This window comes from Prionailurus viverrinus, chromosome E2 (assembly GCF_022837055.1).
Source record: "Prionailurus viverrinus isolate Anna chromosome E2, UM_Priviv_1.0, whole genome shotgun sequence".
Taxonomy (NCBI): domain Eukaryota; kingdom Metazoa; phylum Chordata; class Mammalia; order Carnivora; family Felidae; genus Prionailurus; species Prionailurus viverrinus.
The window spans coordinates 56030614-56054017 of NC_062575.1; the positions used below are offsets into that span (position 1 = coordinate 56030614).

Consider the following 23404-nt stretch of genomic DNA (forward strand, 5'->3'; position numbering starts at 1 on the left):
ATCCATCCATCTCTCCAGCTCCATTCCAAATCCTGAAATCTGTCTGCGGGAGGTCCTGAAGCAGCAGGAGTCTGTGTGTTCACCCCGAACTCTTGACATCAAATTTATCAACTGCTCCCAGCCCAGTTCTCAGTGGTTTGAGCCAATGAAACTCCTCGTCTGCACTCTTAAGGGGAAAGTGGAGGGAGAATTGCAACTCTTTCCCCTCAGGCTGGCCTCAGCCTCAGCAATGTCCAGCCCCATCCAGACTCGTACCCATGACCATCCCTTGCCTGTCTTGGGGTCTCTGTGGTCACGCTGTCCCACCACTCTGTCAGCCAAGAAAGGAATCCAGAGCTGAGGCAAAGTTGCCCCGAGACCCAAGGGGAAAACTGCTGTCCTGTTCAGTTCTGTACCTGCCCTCTCCCCTCAGACATTCCCCCCATACCTTATCCGAGTCTAAGCCGTAATGAGACACTCACCAGGGCTACAGGAACCGGCAGCAGGTCTGTGGCCATCAGTAAATATATGCCAAGTAGAACCAGAGCAGTCATCTGTCTTGAGATTCCCCAAGTTCATTTCCCCCCATGAGCCGCAATTACCCTGTCATCTGCGAGGCACTGACAACTTCTGCAAAGGGACCACGGTGCATCTGCAGAGAAGCTGTAAATGTTAGTCCCAAGACAAGTCAGCATCAGCAGTTCCTGGGGATCATTAAGACATAGACTAATTAACAGCAGGTGCAGCTGCGAGAAAACTTTGCCGAGCCCCCTGCGGTGAACCTTGCGTCTAAGGGAGTGAGGGACAGACAGGGCGTGCTCAGCTCTGTGCTGAGAAAGGTCCTACCAGTGTCTGCAAAGTGAATCGTCATTTCCAAGTCCTGCTCCCACTTAGGGTCACAGTGATGAGATGTGTCACATACACACTAGACTCTGAGTTCTAATGGTTCACTGTTAAGGGCGTGACCTCTGCTGATAGTCTGAGTCACCCAGACATTGGGAAGGCTGCAACAAGTGCTATCCCCACCCTCCGGTGGGGGCCCTGGCCATTATTGCCAGTCCTACCCACCTCTCAGGCCGTTCCCAAATTTGTCTTCTCGAGCTGTCCTGCCAAGGCAGCATGGTCCACAAGTGACTCCGCTTTCCATTTCTGAAGGTGCCTCCACCCTAATCCTGGAATCCCTACTATGAGGAATAGTACAATTCACACCGTTCTGCTTCCTTTCTTTCCTTCCACTACCCGGAGCTGACTACAGATCTTCCTCGATGTTTCTTTATATACTTTATGTGTATTTGTTCTTCCATTTTTTGATAAGTCGGTTTAGATATTTACCTCCCTCCCTAAAATGATGAGATCAAGGTTCTCACATTACCTTTCACCTTCTTTCCCCAATTCTCTCCCAAATTTTTGTTTTACAATTTCTATATTATCATTGTTTTTAGCACTTACATTAGGCTCTGTGACTAAAATTTTCATAATCTACTAAAGGCTTTTATATCTCTGATTAAGGGGATTTGACGCTTACACTCAGTTCTTTTGCCATTGTTTACCTGTTCATCTCTTATGGGTAAAATTCACGTTCCAGTAACTTCTTGAAGAAGTTCATGGGAACTACACTTCATCAGTTCTTGCCTGTTCAACAATGTTTGACGGCATCTTGGCACTTGGAAGACTTATTTATTGGAGGTGAAGGTGGTCTTAGTGACCCTGAGCCTTCACATTTAGGAACCTATCTACCTCTTCCTTTATTTCGGTTATCTCGAGTAGTTTTCAATAAAGTGGTGTAAAACTGTCTAATTCTCTTATAATGTTTATCGTGAACAGAGAACTTAAAAAAAAATTTTTTTTTACATTTATTTATTTTTGAGAGACAGAGCACAAGTAGGGGCAGAAATAGGAGACAGAATCTGAAACAGGATCCAGGCTCTGAGCTGTCAGCACAGAGCCCGACGCAAGGCCCGAACTCACAAACTGAGATCATGACCTGAGCCGAAATCAGACGCTTAACCGACGGAGTCACCCAGGTGTCCCGTGAACAGAGTACTTTTCAAAAATGTTCTGATTATTGCCTAGCACTCAACTGAAGCTGCATATTGATCAACATCCAGAGAATCCTCCTGGGTTCCCTTACTATTCTACGTGGTTGCCTGTGGATTCTCCTGCCATGTAGGCAATCATATCATCTGCAAATAATGGCAATATTTTCCTGTTTCCAATTTTAAGCCCTTTCGTTTTTATTATTGTCATATTGTGCTGATTGAGATCTCCAGGAGTGCTCAGGAGAAAGGTGGCAGCAGATGTGTGTACCCCATTGCCCAACAACCTGGGAACATCTTTGAGGGTCTATCATTAAATGTGATGTTAGCTGTAAAGTTTTGCTAGCCAATACCCATTAAGCTGAGAAGATATATTTACATCTGCTTTGCGGAGAAATTATGTTTTTCACAAATAACTGTTGACTTTTATCTGTATTTTGAGGGCCAGGGTTCTTGCAATGATATTCTTTTCAAGTATATTTTTATTGATGTAGAAGTTGACATAATATGTTAGCCTTTCAAAGTATACAATTCAGTGACGTTTACACCTTCACGATGCTATGCTACCACCATCTCCACCTCGTTCCAAAACATTTTCATCGTTCTAAAACCAAACCCAACCCGTGACCATGAATCAGTCAGTCTCCATGCCCTCTTCTCCCCAGGCCCTGATAGCCAATCCAACAATTTGCTGTATTTTTTTTTCAAGTTTTATTTATTTGAGCAATTTCTACACCCAATTGTGGGGCTTGAACTCACGACCTCCAGATCAAGACTTGAATGCTCCTCTGACTGGGCCAGCCACGCGCCCCACCGCCAATTTGCTTTATGTCTCTATATAGATTTACCTATTCTGCACATTTTATGTAAACAGGAATACAACATGTGGTCCTCTTTGTCTGGCTTCTCTCACTTAGCATGTTTTTGAGGCTTCTGTGATAACATTTAACAACACTTCACTTGTATAGGTAATCAATATTCCATCACAGATATATGAGTGTATACGTGTGTGTATGTGTGTATATATATGCATGTATATATATGTATACACGTGTATATATATATACACGTATATATACACGTATACATATATACATATATATACACATGTATACATATATATACACGTGTATACATATATATACGTATGTATATATGTATACATATATACACGCATATATACATACACATATATACATAAATATATATACACGCATATATATACACATATATATATACATACACATAACATATACATGTATGTATATACATACCACATTTTATTTGCCCATTCATTCACTGATGGACATCTAGATTATTTCCACCTTTTGGTTATTGTGAATAGTGCTGTTGTGAACATTCATGTACAAGTATTGAAGTACCTGTTTTCAATTTTGTTGAATATATACCTATGAGTGGAATTCTGGGGTCATACGTAATTCCATATTTAACTTTTTAGAGGGACCGCCAAATTGTTTTCCACAGCAACTGAACCACTTCACATTCCAGTTATGTTCAAGAATTCCAATTTCTGCAATGTCATTCCTAATGTTGGTAAATACTGGGTATTTTAGGAAATGCTAAGACAGAAAATGTTTCTAGTGCTTAAGGACGTGTTTTCATAATAAATCCAAAGTTCCTGCATGATACAGCACTTGCAATAAATATACATGAACACACACACACAAACCCAAGTCTTTTCTCCCCCTTTGTCTCATGTGTTGCTTGGTTTTTAGTATTTCATGTAAATCTTTTATCACTTTTGCATATTTAAGAAATAAGGCTCTAGAAAAACGGAGGCTTCAAGTAGTGATGATTATCACACTTGGCAGAAACATTACAAAACACAGTAAAAATAAGGAGAGCAGACTTATGCAGTCTAATTCTTTATAATACTTATTAATGAGTCAAATTACATATTACAAGACATTCTGACTCATAAGGAAATAGAACATCCCTATTTACACAAGATTGTGTTACTCAATATTCTATGTCTATGCTGAGAAATAAACCCTAAAAATAATGTTCCTTCATGTAACTCCAAGAAATAATAAAGGTAAATACATAAAGTCCACATTACACAGTATAGTCCAGAACATAACTCCTATAAACCTTTGTCACTATTCAACTTCTCCTTATTCTGATTTTTTAAATGTATTCAAATGGTGTCATATTTGCAGGGAAAATATCTGATATCTCTGGAATCCTTTCTAAAACCATTATGTTAATCCCTTATAAAATAATTTCGTTCTATATATACCTTCCAAGTTTAGCTAATAACCCAAATCTAAAATGCCATCAAACATAGAAAAACCCTGACATTCCATCAAATCTAACATGCATCACACGTAAGATATGGTCAGATGTGAAGAAATAAACCCAGAAATGCAAAAGTAAAACACAATCTATTACTGATGCTTTTGCCACATTCACTGCTCTGTGGACAGCAAATTCTATTTTTAAGAGCTTATTATGCTCAATGATATCCAATCCTCCACAGAAAGCATTTTTAGTGACTATGATCACAGTATTTCTTTTTCAACGTTTATTTATTTTTGGGACAGAGAGAGACAGAGCATGAACGGGGGAAGGGCAGAGAGAGAGGGAGACACAGAATCGGAAACAGGCTCCAGGCTCTGAGCCATCATCAGCCCAGAGCCCGACGCGGGGCTCGAACTCCCTGACTGCGAGATCGTGACCTGGCTGAAGTCGGACGCTTAACCGACTGCGCCACCCAGGCGCCCCTGATCACAGTATTTCTATAATATATCAGACGTGATTCCTTATGGGTTTTATAACTTCACTGAACCTGGAAATTGTTTCCTCGTCTGAGAATAGGATCTCTCTGCTATGGGAGTTAGGGGGCAATTTAAAAGCTCTGAATTGTATCTTGTTTGAGGAAAGCGTCAGCATCCTAGAAAGTCTGATTGGAAAGCAAGGGCTTTGGGTGAATGCACTAACCTCTGCCTCTGTACTTGCCAGCCTGCTGTCTCCTACAGGTCCAGCCCAGCCATCCCTGCTGCAGACTGGCTGCCCATATCCTGCCATCCTGTCCATTTCTCCTGCCTCATGGGGTTTTGTGCCATTTGGAGTTTTTCTATAAACGGACACTCTTATTTGTGTAGCCTTTAGTTAAGAAGAGATTTTTGTAGTAAGAAACTAAGGACATCCCTTCAGCCCTGAACAGGTCTCCCCTCTGATTGCAACTCAAAGTTTTACATACCTTTCCAGTTTACTACTCACTAAATGTATGACTATGACTTCACCCCCCTTCACTCTTCTACATTCTTAAAGTCTTATTTTAGCTTTACATTTCAGAAGTGGTGAAAGATCCCTCTGTTCAACAAGATATGAAATTATTTTTAAAAAGCTCTGAATTGTAGGGGTGCCTGGGTAGTTCGGTCGGTTAAGCATCTGACTTCAGCTCAGGTCATGATTTGCAGTTCGTGAGTTTGAGCCCCACATTGGGATCTGTGTTAATGGCTCAGAGCCTGGAGCCTGCTTTGGATTCTGTGTCTCCCTTTCTCTGCCCCTCCCCAACTTGTTCTCTCTCTCTCTCTCTCTCAAGAAAATAATAATAAAAACAAAAAATAAAAAGCAATTTAAAAAGCTCTGAATTGTAAATAAAGTATTAAATTTTTTTTAATGTTTATTTAGTTTTGAGAGAGAGAGAGAGAGATTGTGAGCAGGGGAGGGGCAGAGAGAGAGGGAGACACAGAACTCAAAGCAGGCTCTGGGGTCCAGGCTCCACACTGTCAGCACAGAGCCTGACACGGCTCAAACTTACAAACTGTGAGATCATGACCTGAGCCGAAGCCGGAAACTTAACCGACTGAGCCACCCAGGAACCCCATGTAAATAAAGCATTTTAGATAATCAGTGTAATTAATGGCATTTCTTTCTTGCTATGCAATGAGTTTTGTGGCCAAAGGATTTACCTACTATATGAGTTTGCAGATAATTAGCGAGCTCTGACGTCTAGATGCAGCCTTTACTACATTTGCTGCATTAATAGGGTTTTCCTCCTACACAAGTTTGTTGATGTACAGAGATATGCATTAATTGGAGGACTGTATCACATTCACAGTATTTCTCTCCTGCACAAGATGGTCAACGAGTCTGACTTTCCAGAGAATGGTTAAGTCCTTTATCACAACCTTCCTGTAATTTTTATTTTTATGTACAATGAGATGTGATTTTCCTTGGCTTTTCTGCACTCACTGCAACTCTAGGATCCCTCTCCTGAACGAATACCCTAAAGTATAACAAATGTGCTTTGAAAATGATTTGAAATTGATTTCCCACTTTCCCTGTATCTCACGGTATTGCCTCCTAAATGCACAGCGTCTTCCAAATGACATTTTTTAAATGTTTGTTTACTTTTGAGGGGGGGAGGGAGGCACAGAATCTGAAACAGACTCCAGGCTCTGAGCTGTCAGCACAGAGCCCAACGTGGGACTCAAACTCTGGAATGGCGAGATCATGACCTAGGCTGAAGTCTGATGCTTAACTGACTGAGCCACCCAGAGGCCCCCGAATGAAATTTTTGACAATCACTGCATTTATAAGGTTTCTCTCTTTTGGTGAGATCCCTGTGGTATACTGAGAGGAGTCTTCGGATGAAAGGCTTACAACTTTCCTTGCATCTATAAGGTTTACTTCCTATTGAAGTTTCAGAAAGGTCTACTATAATCACAGCATTCATGGCATTTCTATTCTGAATGAGTTCTCTGAACAGAGAGGACTGACTCATCAAAACCTATTTCTCATGTTCCTATGGTCACTGCATAGACACTTTTCCTCTATGCTGAGTTTGCTGATGATTAAGAACAGCTGACTTCCGAAAGAAGGCTTTTTGGCATTCACTGCATCCATAGGGCCTCTCTCCTGTGTGAGTTCTCCGGTGACCTATGAGAGTTGACAAAGTAGCAAATGCTTTCTTACAATCAGAGCATTCATATGGTCTCTCTCCAGTATGAATTCTCTGATGGACAGTGAGATACGATTTAGCCGTGAAGGCTTTATCACATACGTTACATTTGAAAGGCTTCTCACCGGTATGGGTTCTCTGATGTATAATGAGAGTTGACTTACAGGACAAAACCTTTCCACATTCACTGCAGCCATGAGATTTCACTCTTGCATGACAATTTTGCATATGGTTAGTGAGACCTGATTTCTGGATGAAAGCCTGTTGACATTCACGGCATTCATAGGGTCTCTCTCCTGTGTGAATTCGCTGGTGAATCATAAGATGTGCCTTAGTGGAGAAGGCTTTCTCACAATCCAAACATTCATATGGTTTCTCTCCTGTATGAATTCTCTGGTGGACAATAAGATGTGCCTTTGATGTGAAGGCTTTATCACATACACTGCACTTGAAGGGCTTCTCACCTGTATGGGTTCTCTGATGTATAACGAGAGTTGACTTAGAGGACAAAACCTTCCCACATTCACCGCATCCGTGAGATTTCCCTATTGCATGCTGAGTTTTCTTATGATTAGTTAGATCTGACCTCTGGATGAAGGCTTGTTGACACTGACTGCATTCATAGGGTCTCTCTCCTGCGTGAATGCGCTGATGAACCATGAGTTGAGCCTTTTTTGAGAACGCTTTCTCACAATCCAAGCATTCATATGGTTTCTCTCCGGTGTGAGTTCTCTGATGCACAGTGAGATGTGTCCGAACCATGAAGGCTTTATCACATACTTTGCATCTGAAAGGTCTCTCTCCTGAATGAGTTCTCTGATGTAATTCGAGTTTTGACTTCCAAGGAAAAGCTTTCCCACATTTACTGCATCCATAGGATTTTCCTTCACTATGACAAGTTTTCTGATGATAGATGAGTGCTGACTTTGTAATGAACGCTTTCTGACATTGACTGCATCTGTATGGTCTCTCTCCTGTGTGAATTCGCTGATGGATTACGAGCTGAGCCTTTTTTGAGAATGCTTTTTCACAATCCAAGCATTTATATGGTCTCTCTCCTGTGTGAGTTCTCTGATGTACAGTCAGATGTGTCTGAACCATGAAGGCTTTATCACATACTCTGCATCTGAAAGGTCTCTCTCCTGAATGAGTTCTCTGATGTAATTCGAGTTTTGACTTCCAAGGAAAAGCTTTCCCACATTTACTGCATGCATAGGATTTCCCTTCTCTATGATGAGTTTTCTGATGGCAGCTGAGTGCTGACTTTGTAACGAAGGCTTTTTGACATTGACTGCACCCGAACGGTCTCTCCCTTGTGTGAATCTGCTGATGAGTAGCTTTACTTATTAGCTTCACCTTACTGGAAAAGGCTTTCCTACCATCAGTGCATTCATGGGATTTCCTTCCTGCACGAGTTCTCTGAAGCACATTCATGAGTGGTTCAAAAGCGTTCACTGCACATTCATTGCATCCATATGGTTTCTTCCCTAAAGGAGTTAGGTGATAATTAGTGAGCTCTGACTTCTGGGTGAAAGCCAGTGTACCCACAACAGAATGAGCGAGATAATAAGGAAAGGTCCAGAAAAAATTTATTTCATTTACTATAAAAAAAAAATTAATGAGAAAATCAGTAAAGTTTGAGGAAGCTCTGTATATTGTGAAATAGTTCTGCATCAATGTCAGTATTCTGATTTGGAGTATTTTTTTTTTTTATTTAAAAAAATTTTTTTTTCAATGTTTATTTATTTTTGGGACAGAGAGAGACAGAGCATGAACGGGGGAGGGGCAGAGAGAGAGGGAGACACAGAATCGGAAACAGGCTCCAGGCTCTGAGCCATCAGCCCAGAGCCTGATGCGGGGCTCGAACTCACGGACCGCGAGATCGTGACCTGAGCTGAAGTCAGACACTTAACCGACTGCGCCACTGCGCCACCCAGGCGCCCCTGGAGTATTTTTTTGATAATTTTTTGAATATTTTGGTTATATGAAAAAACTAACTTGTTCCTAGGAAACACACACTTACATATTTAGGGGTAAAGAGTTCAGAAAAACAGTATGTACATATGTATGGAATAATAGGTAGATATACTATGATAAAGCAAATGTGGTAGAATATTACCAGTTAGGGAAACCTATAAAAACAATGTGTAAGAAATTTGTGTATAATGTTGGGATTTCTCATTGAGTTAAACTATTCAGAAATAAACATTTTCAAATGGAGAAAAATAAAAAATAAAGGACATCTATGTAAAGATATATAGGAATATTACTTACAACACCTGAATGTGGAAGAGATTATTTTATGTTCACACAGTGGATCTTGCATAGAACTCTAGTACTTTTGATCTACTGCTGGTTACACAGTATACTGATTGTAAAAATTAACTGAGCCGGACCCTTGTATCTATACACTTTTGTGTGTGTATGCTATACTTAAAAAAAATTTTTAGGGGCGCCTGGGTAGTCGGTTAAGCGTCCGACTCTTGATTTCGGCTCAAGTCATGATCTCACAGTTCACCAGTTTGAGGCCTGTGTTGGGCTCTGCGCTGGCAGCTCAGAGCTTGCTTGGGATTCTCTGTCTCTCTCTCTCAAAAATAAATAAACATTAAAATTTTTTACATAAAAAAGCAAGCAAAAATTTGGGCAAGAGTCAGGAAATGCTCACATGTGGGAGGATCCTGGAAAGAATTAAGATATTATACTAATAGTTGCAAGATGCCATTCAAGGTAACGGTGGGAGACAGGTGACATGTCCTGATTTTCTCTTTAAGAATGTCATCCTGTGTGTATATATCCGTTATCACACTAATAAGGTCTTAAGTATTGCTACGTAAACACTATTTTTAGGACTGTGGACTATGCTTGTGAAAATTGGTAAAGATCTACTATTGCATACAGGATTTTTCTTGGATTATACTTTAGATATTTCCCTCTATTCTCTAACTCAGAAGATCATTCTTTCTATATGATGGCTTAATTAACTTCCATACCCATTTCTTCCTACCCAAGTAACTGTCAGAACGTGATATCGTTATAAATCCAGATTTATAAAGTTTGTTTGTTTCTGTGTCCATGAATTTGGAGGGTGAAAGTCTGGAAAAACTGACTTCTATTACTTTTTTTTTTTTTTTAATGTTTATTCATTTCTGAAAGAGACAGAGTGTAAGTGGAGGAGGTGCAGACAGAGAGGGAGACACAGAATCTGAAACAGCTCCAGGCTCTGAACTGTCAGCACAGAGCCCAACGCAGGGCTCAAACCCACAAACTGTGAGATCATGACCTGAGCCAAAGTCAGACGCTCGACCAACTGAGCCACCCAGGCTCCCCCTATTACTTTTAAAAACAAGCAATATGGGGCGCCTGGGTGGCGCAGTCGGTTAAGCGTCTGACTTCAGCCAGGTCACGATCTCGCGGTCCGTGAGTTCGAGCCCCGCGTCAGGCTCTGGGCTGATGGCTCGGAGCCTGGAGCCTGTTTCCGATTCTGTGTCTCCCTCTCTCTCTGCCCCTCCCCCATTCATGCTCTGTCTCTCTCTGTCCCAAAAATAAAAATAAACGTTGAAAAAAAAAATTTAAAAACAAGCAATAAAATCAGACAAAAAAAAAAAAATCTGGCTGTTATGTGGCGAACAGAGAGAAGCAAGAGTAAAGAAGTGAGAGCATTTTCAAGAAAACTATATTAATTTTGGAAAGAGACGATGAACGTTGGGCCTTGGGTGAAACATTAGTTACAGAAAGGAGTGGAGGACCTCCAGATACAATAAGGAGAAAGTATAGACTGAAGTCGCTTATGGATTGGATTTGTGGTGTAAGTGAAAAGAGGAACCAGGTGACATGATGTTTGAAGCAGCTATTAAGTCTCCAAATGCAGAAATGAAATATCTAGGTCAATGTGCATGGATAAAAGAAGGTCTGGCCTACAAACAAACATTTGGGGGTCATCAGCACATAAATGGTATTCTTAAGTCCATGAAAATGAATGAAACCACTGAGAGCAAATGATGGAAATGGGCAAGGATGAAGCTTCATGCTCTCTGACTCTGGAGACTTTAGAAGATGCCCAGAGGATGAAGTAAGTCCATCCATCAGGTGCAAACGATGACCAAGGAAAGATGCCAACTTAAGTCTTGAACAAATACCTGGGAGAAGCAGGTTAAATTTAGGGACCTTCGGCTTCTCACTGCAAGATAAGCATAGTTATTCTCTCGTACTGATTCTTCTCTAGTTCTCCATGCTATAGACAGTGAACCTTCCCAACGCTCTAATATCATATTTAGAGAATACCACTGTGGTCAGTCAACATTCCCAACTTCTCGCTTGTTTTGATACATTTTTCACATGGCCCACAGAAATCCAAAAACCAGATCCCTGGATAAAAGGCTTCGGTGTTAACTAGGTGAATTGTGACATGTTCAGTCAGGTGAGAGGGGTGAAAACAAGAGCTGCGGAGAACACAGGGAGGGACATTGCCAGGCAGGAAGCAGAAGAGGAGAAGGAAGTCTGCAAGCTGCAAAGAAAACTTCCTCCTGAATATGAATCAACCCAAAAGAGAGAACAAGAGGTGCAGTTCCCTTGAAACACCAGGCAAATGAGAGCCTCGTTAATGACTTAGGTATTTGCAATGATCTTTAACGTTTTGGCCTTTTTAAACACATTTGGAAGGGGTCATCCCCTCATGGGCAACTACTTTACTTTCAAAGTCTCACAGCTTCCTGGTTCTCAGCTGCTCACTTACCTGAAGAGTACTGGCATTGCATTTCATCTTCTATGCTCCATGGCTTCCCTCCGTGCTCGAAATTAAGGATCATATGTGGGTTGGTAGCTGGATAGCCTGTTCATGGGAAACGACAAAGACTTGGACACTTATAATCTGACTGGGTGGGGGATACCCAGGAAAAGCACAAGGTCTCAGGAACTGACATACTTCCACTTTGGCAGATTAAGGATCTATTGAAGGTGGCAGCACATAAATTCTGTCTGGGAACAGAAGACAGATTAAGAATCTATTGCCCGGGGCGCCTGGGTGGCGCAGTCGGTTAAGCGTCCGACTTCAGCCAGGTCACGATCTCGCGGTCCGTGAGTTCGAGCCCCGCGTCGGGCTCTGGGCTGATGGCTCAGAGCCTGGAGCCTGTTTCCGATTCTGTGTCTCCCCTCTCTCTGCCCCTCCCCCATTCATGCTCTGTCTCTCTCTGTCCCCAAAATAAATAAACGTTGAAAAAAAAAAAAAAAGAATCTATTGCCTATAAACTAAAGTCCAGTATGTTGAAGCTCTTTGGAAGCCAGGGCAAATGAAAAAGGAAAGGCTACTGTCTGTGACACTCTGACACAGGGCAATCATCTTGAACTGCTGTCACAGGTTGCTATAATTCTCCAACATCATATCTTGGTATAGATTCTTCTGAGCAGAACTAGAAGGCACCACTCATCCCCATTGAAGTCCACAGATACATCCTTAAATGACACAAATCCCTATAATAACACATTCTTCTTCAATTTGTGGTGATCGTTACTGTCGTGAGAAAGATCTCTAGGTATATGTTTCGGTTGTTTTTACCATACCTTACAAAGGCTATGTTTTTGTGTAATACTTTTCATTATTCATTATGGTAAGAAATAAAATGCCATTAAATCTGCCTTCCCATATTATAATACATAGATGTGTCAAATCAACATGTTACACACCTTAAATTTATATGATGTTATATGTCAAATATATTTCAATTTAAAAAATATATTGCAATTGTGCACTTAACTATCAACTAATCCAATAAATTAGAAGTTTGGGGGGCACCTGGCTGGCCAGTGGGTAGAGCATGTGACTCATAATCTCAGGGTTGTGAGATCAATGTGGAGCCTACTTTAAAAAATAAATAAGTAAATTAGGAGTTTTTGAAAGGAATACTTAAATCCTACAGGTAAAATATCCCTGAAATAGAAATCTCTGAAAAACATTTTTTTATTTTTTTATTTTTTATTTTTTTAACGTTTATTTATTTTTGAGACAGAGAGAGACAGAGCATGAACGGGGGAGGGGCAGAGAGAGAGGGAGACACAGAATCGGAAACAGGCTCCAGGCTCTGAGCCATCACCCCAGAGCCCGATGCGGGGCTCGAACTCACGGACCGCGAGATCGTGACCTGGCTGAAGTCGGACACTTAACCGACTGAGCCACCCAGGCGCCCCTGAAAAACATTTTTTTTAATTTTTTTTAACATTTATTTATTTTTGAGACAGAGAGAGACACAGCATGAACGAGGGAGGGGCAGAGAGAGAGGGAGACACAGAATTGGAAGCAGGCTCCAGGCTCTGAGCCATCAGCCCAGAGCCCGACGCGGGGCTCGAACTCACGGACCGCAAGATCGCGACCTGAGTTGAAGTCGGACGCTCAACCGACTGAGCCACCCAGGCGCCCCTGAAAAACATTTTTAGTGTTTGAGAGAGAGAGACAGAGAAAGGGAGGGAGGTGTGCCCACGGGCACGGGGACACAGAGGAGGGGCAGAGAGAGGGGGAGAGAGAATCCTAAACAGAGTCCTTGATGTCAGAGTAGAGCCTGACACAGGGCTCAATCTCATGACCGTAAGATGCACAACTGGAGCCAAAATCAAGAGTAGGACACTTAACCTACTGAGCCACCCACGCGCCCCTCTGAAAAACATTTTTAACATCTACTTAAAAGGTAGAGAGCAAAGTGCTAACATAAAAACACAGCAAGTAGCCCTCAAGGACCTTTTATCTTGTTTCCAACTAAACACTACCTTTTATTTATTTTTATTGAGGTATAATTGACATACATTATATCAGTCTCAGGTGTGCAACATAATGATTTGCAAAAGATCTGTGAGATGACTGTCGCAGTAAGTCTAGTTAACATCTATCACAATGCACAGTTACAGGGAAACATGTATCAACAGAGAGAACACAGAATCAGACATGAAATGACTGCACATGCGTTAATTATCAGCATGGGCCATTAGTATGTTGTAATATATTGAGAAATAACACATCCAAAATATGAGGAAAGAATGAGATATTATTAAAATGGCCATTCAGGGGCGCCTGGGTGGCGCAGTAGGTTAAGCGTCCGACTTCAGCCAGGTCACGATCTCGCGGTCCGGGAGTTCGAGCCCCGCATCGGGCTCTGGGCTGATGGCTCAGAGCCTGGAGCCTGTTTCCGATTCTGTGTCTCCCTCTCTCTCTGCCCCTCCCCTGTTCATGCTCTGTCTCTCTCTGTCCCAAAAATAAATAAAAAACGTTTAAAAAAATAAAATAAAATAAAATGGCCATTCAGGGCACCTGGCTGGAAGACTATGTGACTCTTTTTTTTTTTTTTTTTAATTTTTTTTTTTCAATGTTTTATTTATTTTTGGGACAGAGAGAGACAGAGCATGAACGGGGGAGGGGCAGAGAGAGAGGGAGACACAGAATCGGAAACAGGCTCCAGGCTCCGAGCCATCAGCCCAGAGCCTGACGCGGGGCTCGAACTCACGGACCGCGAGATCGTGACCTGGCTGAAGTCGGACGCTTAACCGACTGCGCCACCCAGGCGCCCCAAGACTATGTGACTCTTGATTTCAGCGTTGTGAGATTGAGCCCCAATTTGGGTGTGGAGATTGCTTAAAAATAAAATCTTGGGGTGCCTGGGTGGCTCAGTCGGTTGAGCGTCCGACTTCACCTCAGGTCACGATCTCGCGGTTCGTGAGTTCGAGCCCCGCGTCAGGCTCTGGGCTGATGGCTCAGAGCCTGGAGCCTGCTTCCGATTCTGTGTCTTCCTCTCTCTCTGCCCCTCCCCCGTTCATGCTCTGTCTCTCTCTGTCTCAAAAATAAATAAACATTAAAAAAATTAAAAATAAATAAAATCTTGGGGCTCCTGGGTGGCTCAGTTGATTAAGCATCCAACCCTTTTTTAAAAATATTTATTTACTATTTTTGAGAGAGACAGAGCACGAGCAGGGGAGGGGCAGAGTGGTTGGGAGACACAGAATCTGAAGCAGGCTCTAGGCTCTGAGCCATCAGCACAGAGCCTGACATGGGGCTCAAACTCGTGAACCGTGAGATCATGGTTTGCACCAAAGTTGGACACTTAACCGACTGAGCCACCCAGGCGCCCCATCATCTAACTCTTGATTCCAGCTCGGGTCATGATCTCACAGTTTATGAGTTTGAGTCCCACATTGGGCTCTGTGCTGACAGCATTCAGAGACTGCTTGGGATTATCTCTTTTTTCTCTCTTCTCTTTCTGCCCAACCCCCTGCTCTCACTCATGCGTGCACACTCTTCTCTCTCTAAAAATAAATAAACTCAAGGGTGGCTGAGTGGCTGTCGGTTAAGCATCGGACTTCAGCTCAGGTCATGATCTCACAGTTCAGGAGTTCGAGCTCTGCATCGGGTGAGCTTGAGCCCCACTTCGTGTGAGCACAAGCCCTGCTTCTCTCTCACTCCCTCTCTCTCTGCCCCTCACTCACTTGTGGCCTCTAAGTACGTAAATAAATAAATAAATGAACTAACTTAAAAAATGTTTTAAATATATTAAAATTTTTTATTTATTTATTTTTTTTAACATTTGTTTATTTTTGAGAGAGAGAGAGACAGAGCGTGAGCAGGGAAGGGGCAGAGAGAGAAGGAGACACAGAATCCGAAGCAGGCTCCAGGCTCCGAGCTGTCAGCACAGAGCCCGATGTGGGGCTCGAACCCACGATCTGTGAGATCATGACCTTAGCCGAAGTCAGACGCTCAACCGACTGAGCCACCCAGGTGCCCTTAATTTTTTTTTTAATGTTTATTTATTTTTGAGAGAGAGACAGAGTGTGAGTGGCGGAGGGGCAGAGAAGGAGACACAGAATCCAAAACAGGCTCCAGGCTGTGAGCTGTCAGCGCATAGCCCGACACAGGGCTCAAATTCATGAACAGTGAGATCATAACCTAAGCTGAAGTGAGAGGCTTAACTGACTGAACCACCCAGGCACCCCTATTTTTTTTTAAGTTTATTTATTTATTTTGAGAGAGAGAGAAGGGGGTGGGGGTAGGGGGGAAGAGAGAATCCCAAGCAAGACTTTGGGCCTTGAACCCACGAACTGCAAGATCCTAATCTGAGCCAAAGTTAGACACTTAATGATGGAGCAACCCAGGCTCTCATAAAAAAATTTTTAATGACTATTCAGAAGTATATGAACCTGTTGACCCTTGAACAATGTGAGGGTTAGAGGCAGCAACCCCTTATGCAGTCAAAAATCCATGTATAACTTTTGACCCCCCAAAAACTTACCTACTAATAGCCTAATGTTGACCAGAAGCCTTACCAATAACATAAACCATTAACACATATTTTGTGTATGTTTAAATACTGTAGTCCTTCAATAAAGGATGTTAGAGAAATGTGACGGATCCACGCAGTTCAAACCCATGTTGTTCAAGAGGTCAAGTGTACAGTCAACCCTCATTAGTCACAGAGGGTTTCTTGACTGTGAATTCACCTACCTGCTAATATTTCATTGTAACCTCGATATCAACAGTCACAGTGAAATTCTGCAGGGAGCGAAGAGTCATTTGAGCAGTGGGTAACTGGAATTGCCCCCTTGGGTATATTCCCAGTTGAGTTTGAACAAAATGATGTCCTGCCTTCTTGTTTCAGTTCTCATACTGTAAACCAGGGTCCTTTTCATGGTCTATTTAATGCCATTGTTTTTGGGTTTTTTCCCCCAAGTTTTTGCTTTTTTCTTAGTGATTTTGCTATTTGAAATGGTCCCCAAGCACGTGCTGAAAAACTGTTTAATGTTCCTAAGTGCAATAAGGCAGTAAGGCAGTGATGCCCCTTATGGAGAAAATATATGTGTTAGATAAGCTCTGTATAGGCATGAGTTATAATGTAGTTGGTCATGAGATTTATATCAATAAATTAATGATATATGTTAAATAAGGTGTCTTTAAACATAAGCACACAAAAACCAAGGTTATGCATTGCTTGACGAAAATGTTGTGACCAGGGGCTCACAGGAATCTAACCCATATTTCTCCTAGCAGCAATTGTTCAATATTTGGTAATCAGTGTTCATGGTGACTTTACAGAATGTAACTATTGTCAATAATAAGAATTGACTGTATATAGTGTATATAGTAACTAAAACTGGTGACCTAATTGACAATTTAATAGCTGAACAGATACAGATGAAGAATTAGTATATTGGAATAGAGATCTAAACCTCCAGCCTGAAATGCAAAGGAGAGAATAAGAAACATAGAGGTCAATACTAAACTGTATACAGACGTAGAAAAGACTTGGAATATCCAAGGCAATGTTGAAGAAGAAAAAACCTGGAGAGCATAACCCTCACAGATTTTAAGACTTAATACATAAAAACCTATAGTAATCAAGATATGGTAGTATTATTAGTACGAGGATAGTAAACACAACAATAGAAAAAAATACAAAGATCCCAGAAAGACGACTCAGTATACAAAATTACCTATTTTATGACAAGATGCCAATGTAATTCAGTAGGGGAAAAATAATGGTCTTTTCAACAACAGCTGTTCAATTGGATAACTATACGGGGAGGGGGCAAGATTTTCACTCCCACCTCACACATACCGAAAAGTAAATACAGGATGGATCACAGGCCTAAATATAAACAATGAAGTATTCAAATTTCTAGGGAAAAACTTACAAGACTCATCGATTATTATGGGATATGCAAAGATTTCATATACAAGATGCAAAAAGCACTAACTAGGAAGGAAAATATTGACAAAGTGGGTTATTACCAGGCATGACTGATCTTTACCAATTCTCAAAACCATGGCCCACTTTAAAAATATCATTCTGGGGGTGCCTGGGTGGCTCAGTTGGTTGAGCATCCAACTTCAGGTCGGGTCCTGATCTTACAGCTGGTGGGTTCAAGCCCTGCATCGGGCTCTCTGCTGTCAGCACAGAGCCTGCTTTGGATCCTCTGTCCCCCTCTTTGCCCCTCTCCCTCTCCCTCCCTCCCTCCCTCCATGTCTCTCTCTCTCTTTTTCAAAAACAAATAAAAAAAATTAGAGGTGCCTGGGTGGCTTAGTTGGTTAAGCATCTGACTTCAGCTCATGATCTCCCAGTTCACAAGTTTGAGCCCTGCATCAGGCTCTGGGCTGACAGCTCAGAGCCTGGAGTCTACTTCAGACTCTGTGTTTCCCTGTCTCTCTCTGCCCCTCCCCCACTCATGCTCTGTCTCTCTCTCAAAAAAAAAAAAGAGTATTTTTTTAAAAATTAAAAAAATCATTGTGTGTGCTTGGCAGTTATACTGATAAGGTCTACATAACATAAATGCAGCCTACCAGTGGTTATAGGTAAAAGAGAAAGGTGTAAAATCAATGATCTAATTGCCACTTTATGAGGCTAGGGGGAAAAACAGCAAACAAACTAAACACGCTAAAAACAAATGAATAGGAAACTGATAAACAAGAAAATTGAAAAGATTACTAAAATTGGTAAAGCCATAGGGAGACTGATTAACAAAAGAGAAACTAAAACAAAGTGATGAAAAATTAATCAACACTACTAACCCTAAAGACATTAAAAGGAAAATATGATATCTTTTAATGACAAAGCACATTTCAGGCACATCATACTGAAGCTGCTGAAAACCAAAGATAAAAACTAAATCTTGAAAAGAGTCAGAGGGGGAAAAAAGGCACATTATATACTGGGAAACAGCGATAGGAATGATTGCTGACTTCTAACCAGAAACAATTCTGGGAGGTCAGAAGATACTTTAATCACATCTTTAAAGTGACCCTTGGGGCGCCTCGGTGGCTCAGTCGGTTAAGCGTCCAACCAGCTCAGGTCACGATCTCGTGGTCCGTGAGTTCGAGCCCCGCGTCGGGCTCTGGGCTGATGGCTCAGAGCCTGGAGCCTGCTTCCGATTCTGTGTCTCCCTCTCTCTCTTCCCCTCCCCCGTTCATGTTCTGTCTCTCTCTGTCTCAAAAATAAATAAACTTAAAAAAATAAAAAAAAATTATTAAAATAAAGTGACCAATAAACAAACAAACAAACAAGCACTGTTAACCCAGAATTCTATCCTCAGGGAAAATATTATTTTAAAAGCAGTGCGAAATAAAGACATTTTCGTCACTAGAAGTCCAATGCACTACACATTACACCACAGAGCCACTGGAGATACATTTTTAAATAAGCAAAATCTGAGAGAATTCACTGCTGAAAGATCTGCACAAATGAAATCCTAAACGATGTTTTCAGGCTGAAAGAAAATTTTCTAGTTGAAAACTCCGATCAGTAGAAAGTAGTCAACACCAGATATGGTAAATAATAAGATATTCTTCTTATTTTCCTTAAAGGGTGAATTGTTTAGAAGCGAGGTCCATGGGCCAAATTCAGCTCCCTGAATACTTCTGTAAATTAAGTTTTATTGGAACATAGCCACATCCATTTGTTTACATATCTCTGAATGCTTTTGCTCTAGAAGAGATCATTGAACAGATGTGATAGAGACTGTATAGCCAGCAAAGCTGAAAATATTTACTATCTCACCCTTTATTGACTTAGTACAAAATAAACAACACTGTAAGGTAGGCTTATAACAATAAAAAACTAAAAAGTGGGACAACAATAGCTCAAAAGACAAGGTGTGGACCTAAAAGGAATTATATAGCCCTTAGGTTATTACATTTTTGGAAGTGTGATGTGGAATGTGTGAATTACAAGTGTGAAGTAGGAAAGGTAAGGTGTCATGTGTGAAATGAATAGTGTAAAACGGCACAATATCAATTCTAAGCCAACCTTGATGAATTAAAAGATGTCACACTGTGAGCTCTATAGCTACCACTAAAATAATAATAAAATCGGGGCGCCTGGGTGGCGCAGTCGGTTAAGCGTCCGACTTCAGCCAGGTCACGATCTCGCGGTCCGTGAGTTCGGGCCCCGCGTCAGGCTCTGGGCTGATGGCTCGGAGCCTGGAGCCTGTTTCTGATTCTGTGTCTCCCTCTCTCTCTGCCCCTCCCTTGTTCATGCTCTGTCTCTCTCTGTCCCAAAAATAAATAAACGTTGAAAAAAAATTAAAAAAAAAAATAATAATAATAAAATCAACAACAATAATAAAAACAAGACATAGCATTCAACCCAGCACAGTCTGTCCTTGAGGCACCAAAATTCACAACCATTCCATGTGCAAAATGCACTTTTCCTTTAAGACTGAGAATGAGACAAAATGTTCACTCCCATACTCTACATCATACTAGAGGACCTCACAGCGCGATAAGACATGAAAAATAATAGGCTTAAATATCAGAAAAGAATATTGTTATTTGCAGACAACAGGATTCTGTATAAAGAAAACCCAAGAAAGCCTACAGAAACTACAAAATTTATGAGTGAATCTACCAAATTCATAAGATAAAATGTCGGGGTGGCTGGGTGGCTTAGTTGGTCAGGCGTCTGACTCTTGGTTTCAGCTCAGGTCATGATTTCACGGTTCATGAGTTCAAGCCCTGCATTGGGCTCTGTGCTGACAGCTCAGAGCCTGGAGCCTGCTTCAGATTCTGTGTCTCTCTCTTTCTCTGCCCCTCCCCCACTCGCTCACGCTCTCTCTCTCTCTCTCTCTCAAAAAAAAAATAAATAAAAACATTTTTTAAAAAGCCCTGTGGGGGGGCGCCTGGGTGGCGCAGTCGGTTAAGCGTCCGACTTCAGCCAGGTCACGATCTCGCGGTCCGGGAGTTCGAGCCCCGCGTCAGGCTCTGGGCTGATGGCTCAGAGCCTGGAGCCTGTTTCCGATTCTGTGTCTCCCTCTCTCTGCCCCTCCCCCGTTCATGCTCTGTCTCTCTCTATCCCAAAAATAAATAAACGTTGAAAAGAAAAATTTAAAAAAAAAAAAAAAAAAAAAAAGCCCTGTGGGTCCACACCTTGATTTCAGTCTTATGGAATTCAGGGCAGAGAAATTAGCCAAGCCAATCCAAACCTCTGTGGGATAATAAATTTGCATTATAAAAGTTTGTGAGAATTTTTTGGGCAAGAGAAAACTAACACATTATTGATAATGGAAACATTAGAAAGTATTTGTAATTTGGGGCACCTGGCTGGCTCAGTCAGTAGAGTGTGAGACTCTTGATCCTGGGGTTGAGTCTGAGCCCCATGTTGAGCATGGAGACACTTAAAAATAAAATCTTAAAAAGTATTTGTAATTCAACTTACATACATCATACATTCTTACGTATCTATTCACCAGTATTCCTTTAAGTGAACTCTATGGTCTACATTTCCCTATTCTACCTTTGTCCTAATCTTAATGTTATGGCTTATTTTTCCTTAAATTCTGAATTTAGGAAAGCGTATGTTTCCATTTGATAATTATTTTTACATGCCTCTGCAAACCCATGAGAATGAAGGCAAAACACAGAAACAAACAAAAACCCACCAGGACCTTCAAGTTTTCTTTTGTTCTTAGGAAATGGCCAGCATTTTTAGTCAATTGTCTTTTCTGGTTCTGAACATCTGACAAGAGAGCGCTGACCAAGGATAAAGGAGCCATTTTTTAAAAATGTTTATTTTTGAGAGGGAGAGAGACAGAGAGAGACAGAGCGCGAGCAGGGGAAGAATAGAGAGAGACACACACATAGAATTTGAAGCAGGCTCCAGGCTGTCAGCACAGAGCCCGATGCAGGGCTCAAACCCACAAACCATGAGGTCATGACCTGAGCCGAAGTCGGCCGCTTAACGGACTGAACCACCCAGGCGCCCCTAAAGGAGACATTTCAATGAGAGGCTAGCTTTTAGGGTTTTGACAATTACTCAACTCCCCTCTTTTCATGAAGGATGAACCCTCAAAAGCACAAAGCTAAGGTTAGGAAGACAGCCTCAGACAGGGGACTAATCAGCCCACACACCAACTAGGAATCTCTAGTCTTCTACCTTCACCCCTAAAACAAACCTACAAACACAGAAAAGGGCAAACCTGGAGTAAATCCTCCCCTGTACCAAACCAGTACCAGACAACTTGTTGTGGGGTAGCTGATTCTGGACTTCTCCTCTGAGGTCTGGCAGGTTCTAAAATCTAGAGACTGAAGCTCTAGGCTGGAAATCAAGACAAAGTAGGTAGAATCTATAAATGTGTACAGATTGTTGTATGTTCTAAAGTGTGTAAATCAAATTTCTTTCTGCCTAAATCATCTCATTCATAAGAATACTATTTGAAAGTTGCTTGCTTAGTCCTCAAGGCACTGCATGGCAGACACTGTTCTAGAAGTTTTTTGTTCGTGGTGACACAGCAGGTAAGAGGAGGCCAGGACAAGTCACCCCACAGAACACAAAGACACTCCAAGTTTTTCTGGGGACCAGGAGGGGAAGCGGTGGGATAGAAGGTATAGTAAGGTTCAGTAGGACCCACAATCAAATTCCCCTCCCAAGCTCCCAACACGGGGTCCATCTAGCCACCTAGAACCCGGAGGAACAAGGGCGAATGCCTCCCACACAACAAAGGAGCTGTCTAGTGCCATGTCTTACCCCAGCCATACAGCAGGACAGACCTACCAAGATCTGACGTTGCCCAAGCTGAGCCACAGGATGAGTTTGGAACTGACCCATGGAAAGCCAGTTCCCTCACATGCTGCATACAGAAGCCCCAGTGGTCTTTGATAAGGTTCTGACAGGCACCCTCTTCAACAACCGCTTGGACCCAGGCCAGATTCTCATGTGAAGAAAAACAGACAAAGGCAGATGAACTACATGTGCCAGAACCCCCGTGGCAGCCAAACAGCCAAGAAGCACCAGCCCGTAACTAGGAAGACCATGCACCCCAAACCACACTTTCCAGAAACCTGTGGCCGTGCACAGGTGCCTCAGTTCCCACAAAAACCAAAGACGGACTAGACACAGATCAAACTACACTCCCCAACTTCAGCTGGGTCTGGGTCTCCTCCTCACAGGACCTGGTCCTCACTGATGGAAATGATCTTCTGGCCTCTTCCTGGGAGGCTGAACAACCTGGTGCTAGGGGCTCCAATGACCAGACTGGGCCTCATCTATCCCTTTGCTCCTGTGGAGAGAAACCCCAGGAAATTATAATTCTTATAATCCACTTGACACCACCTTCTTGAGCATACAGAACACTTACAATGGCTGTTTTTAACATCATTTTCTGTTAATTCTGTCACCCATGCCAATTCTGGGTCTCTATTGACTTTTCTTCACGTTTACAGGTCCTGTTTTCCTGTTTTTGTTTTGTTTTTTTTATTTGCATCCCTGGGTAGGTTTTGACTAGATGCCAGACACTGAGTTTGACATTGTTGGTCGATGGGATTCCTTTCTATTCTTTAAATACTACTGGGCTTTGGTCTGGGAAGGAGTTAAATTTTGCGTTGGTAGCCGCTTGCATTTCTACTTTGTCAGAAGGGTTCAGAGCAGCCTTTAGTCTAGAGCCAACATGAATCACCCAGTAGAGTCACTATTTTTCTGAAGTCCCACTGTGATTCTCCTGATGT

General features: G+C 42.0%; 1 protein-coding gene across 1 annotated transcript; it reads right to left on the bottom strand.

The window, feature by feature from the left end:
• Positions 1–5874: 5874 nt before the first annotated feature.
• Positions 5875–22946, bottom strand: LOC125153769 (zinc finger protein 268-like). Its single transcript, XM_047837280.1, has 3 exons — positions 22455–22946; positions 11678–11773; positions 5875–8432 (listed from the first exon to the last, which is right to left on the bottom strand). The coding sequence occupies exons 1-3, from the start codon at positions 22534–22536 to the stop codon at positions 6796–6798; spliced, it is 1815 nt and encodes a 604-aa protein (XP_047693236.1). The 5' UTR covers positions 22537–22946; the 3' UTR covers positions 5875–6795.
• Positions 22947–23404: the final 458 nt, after the last annotated feature.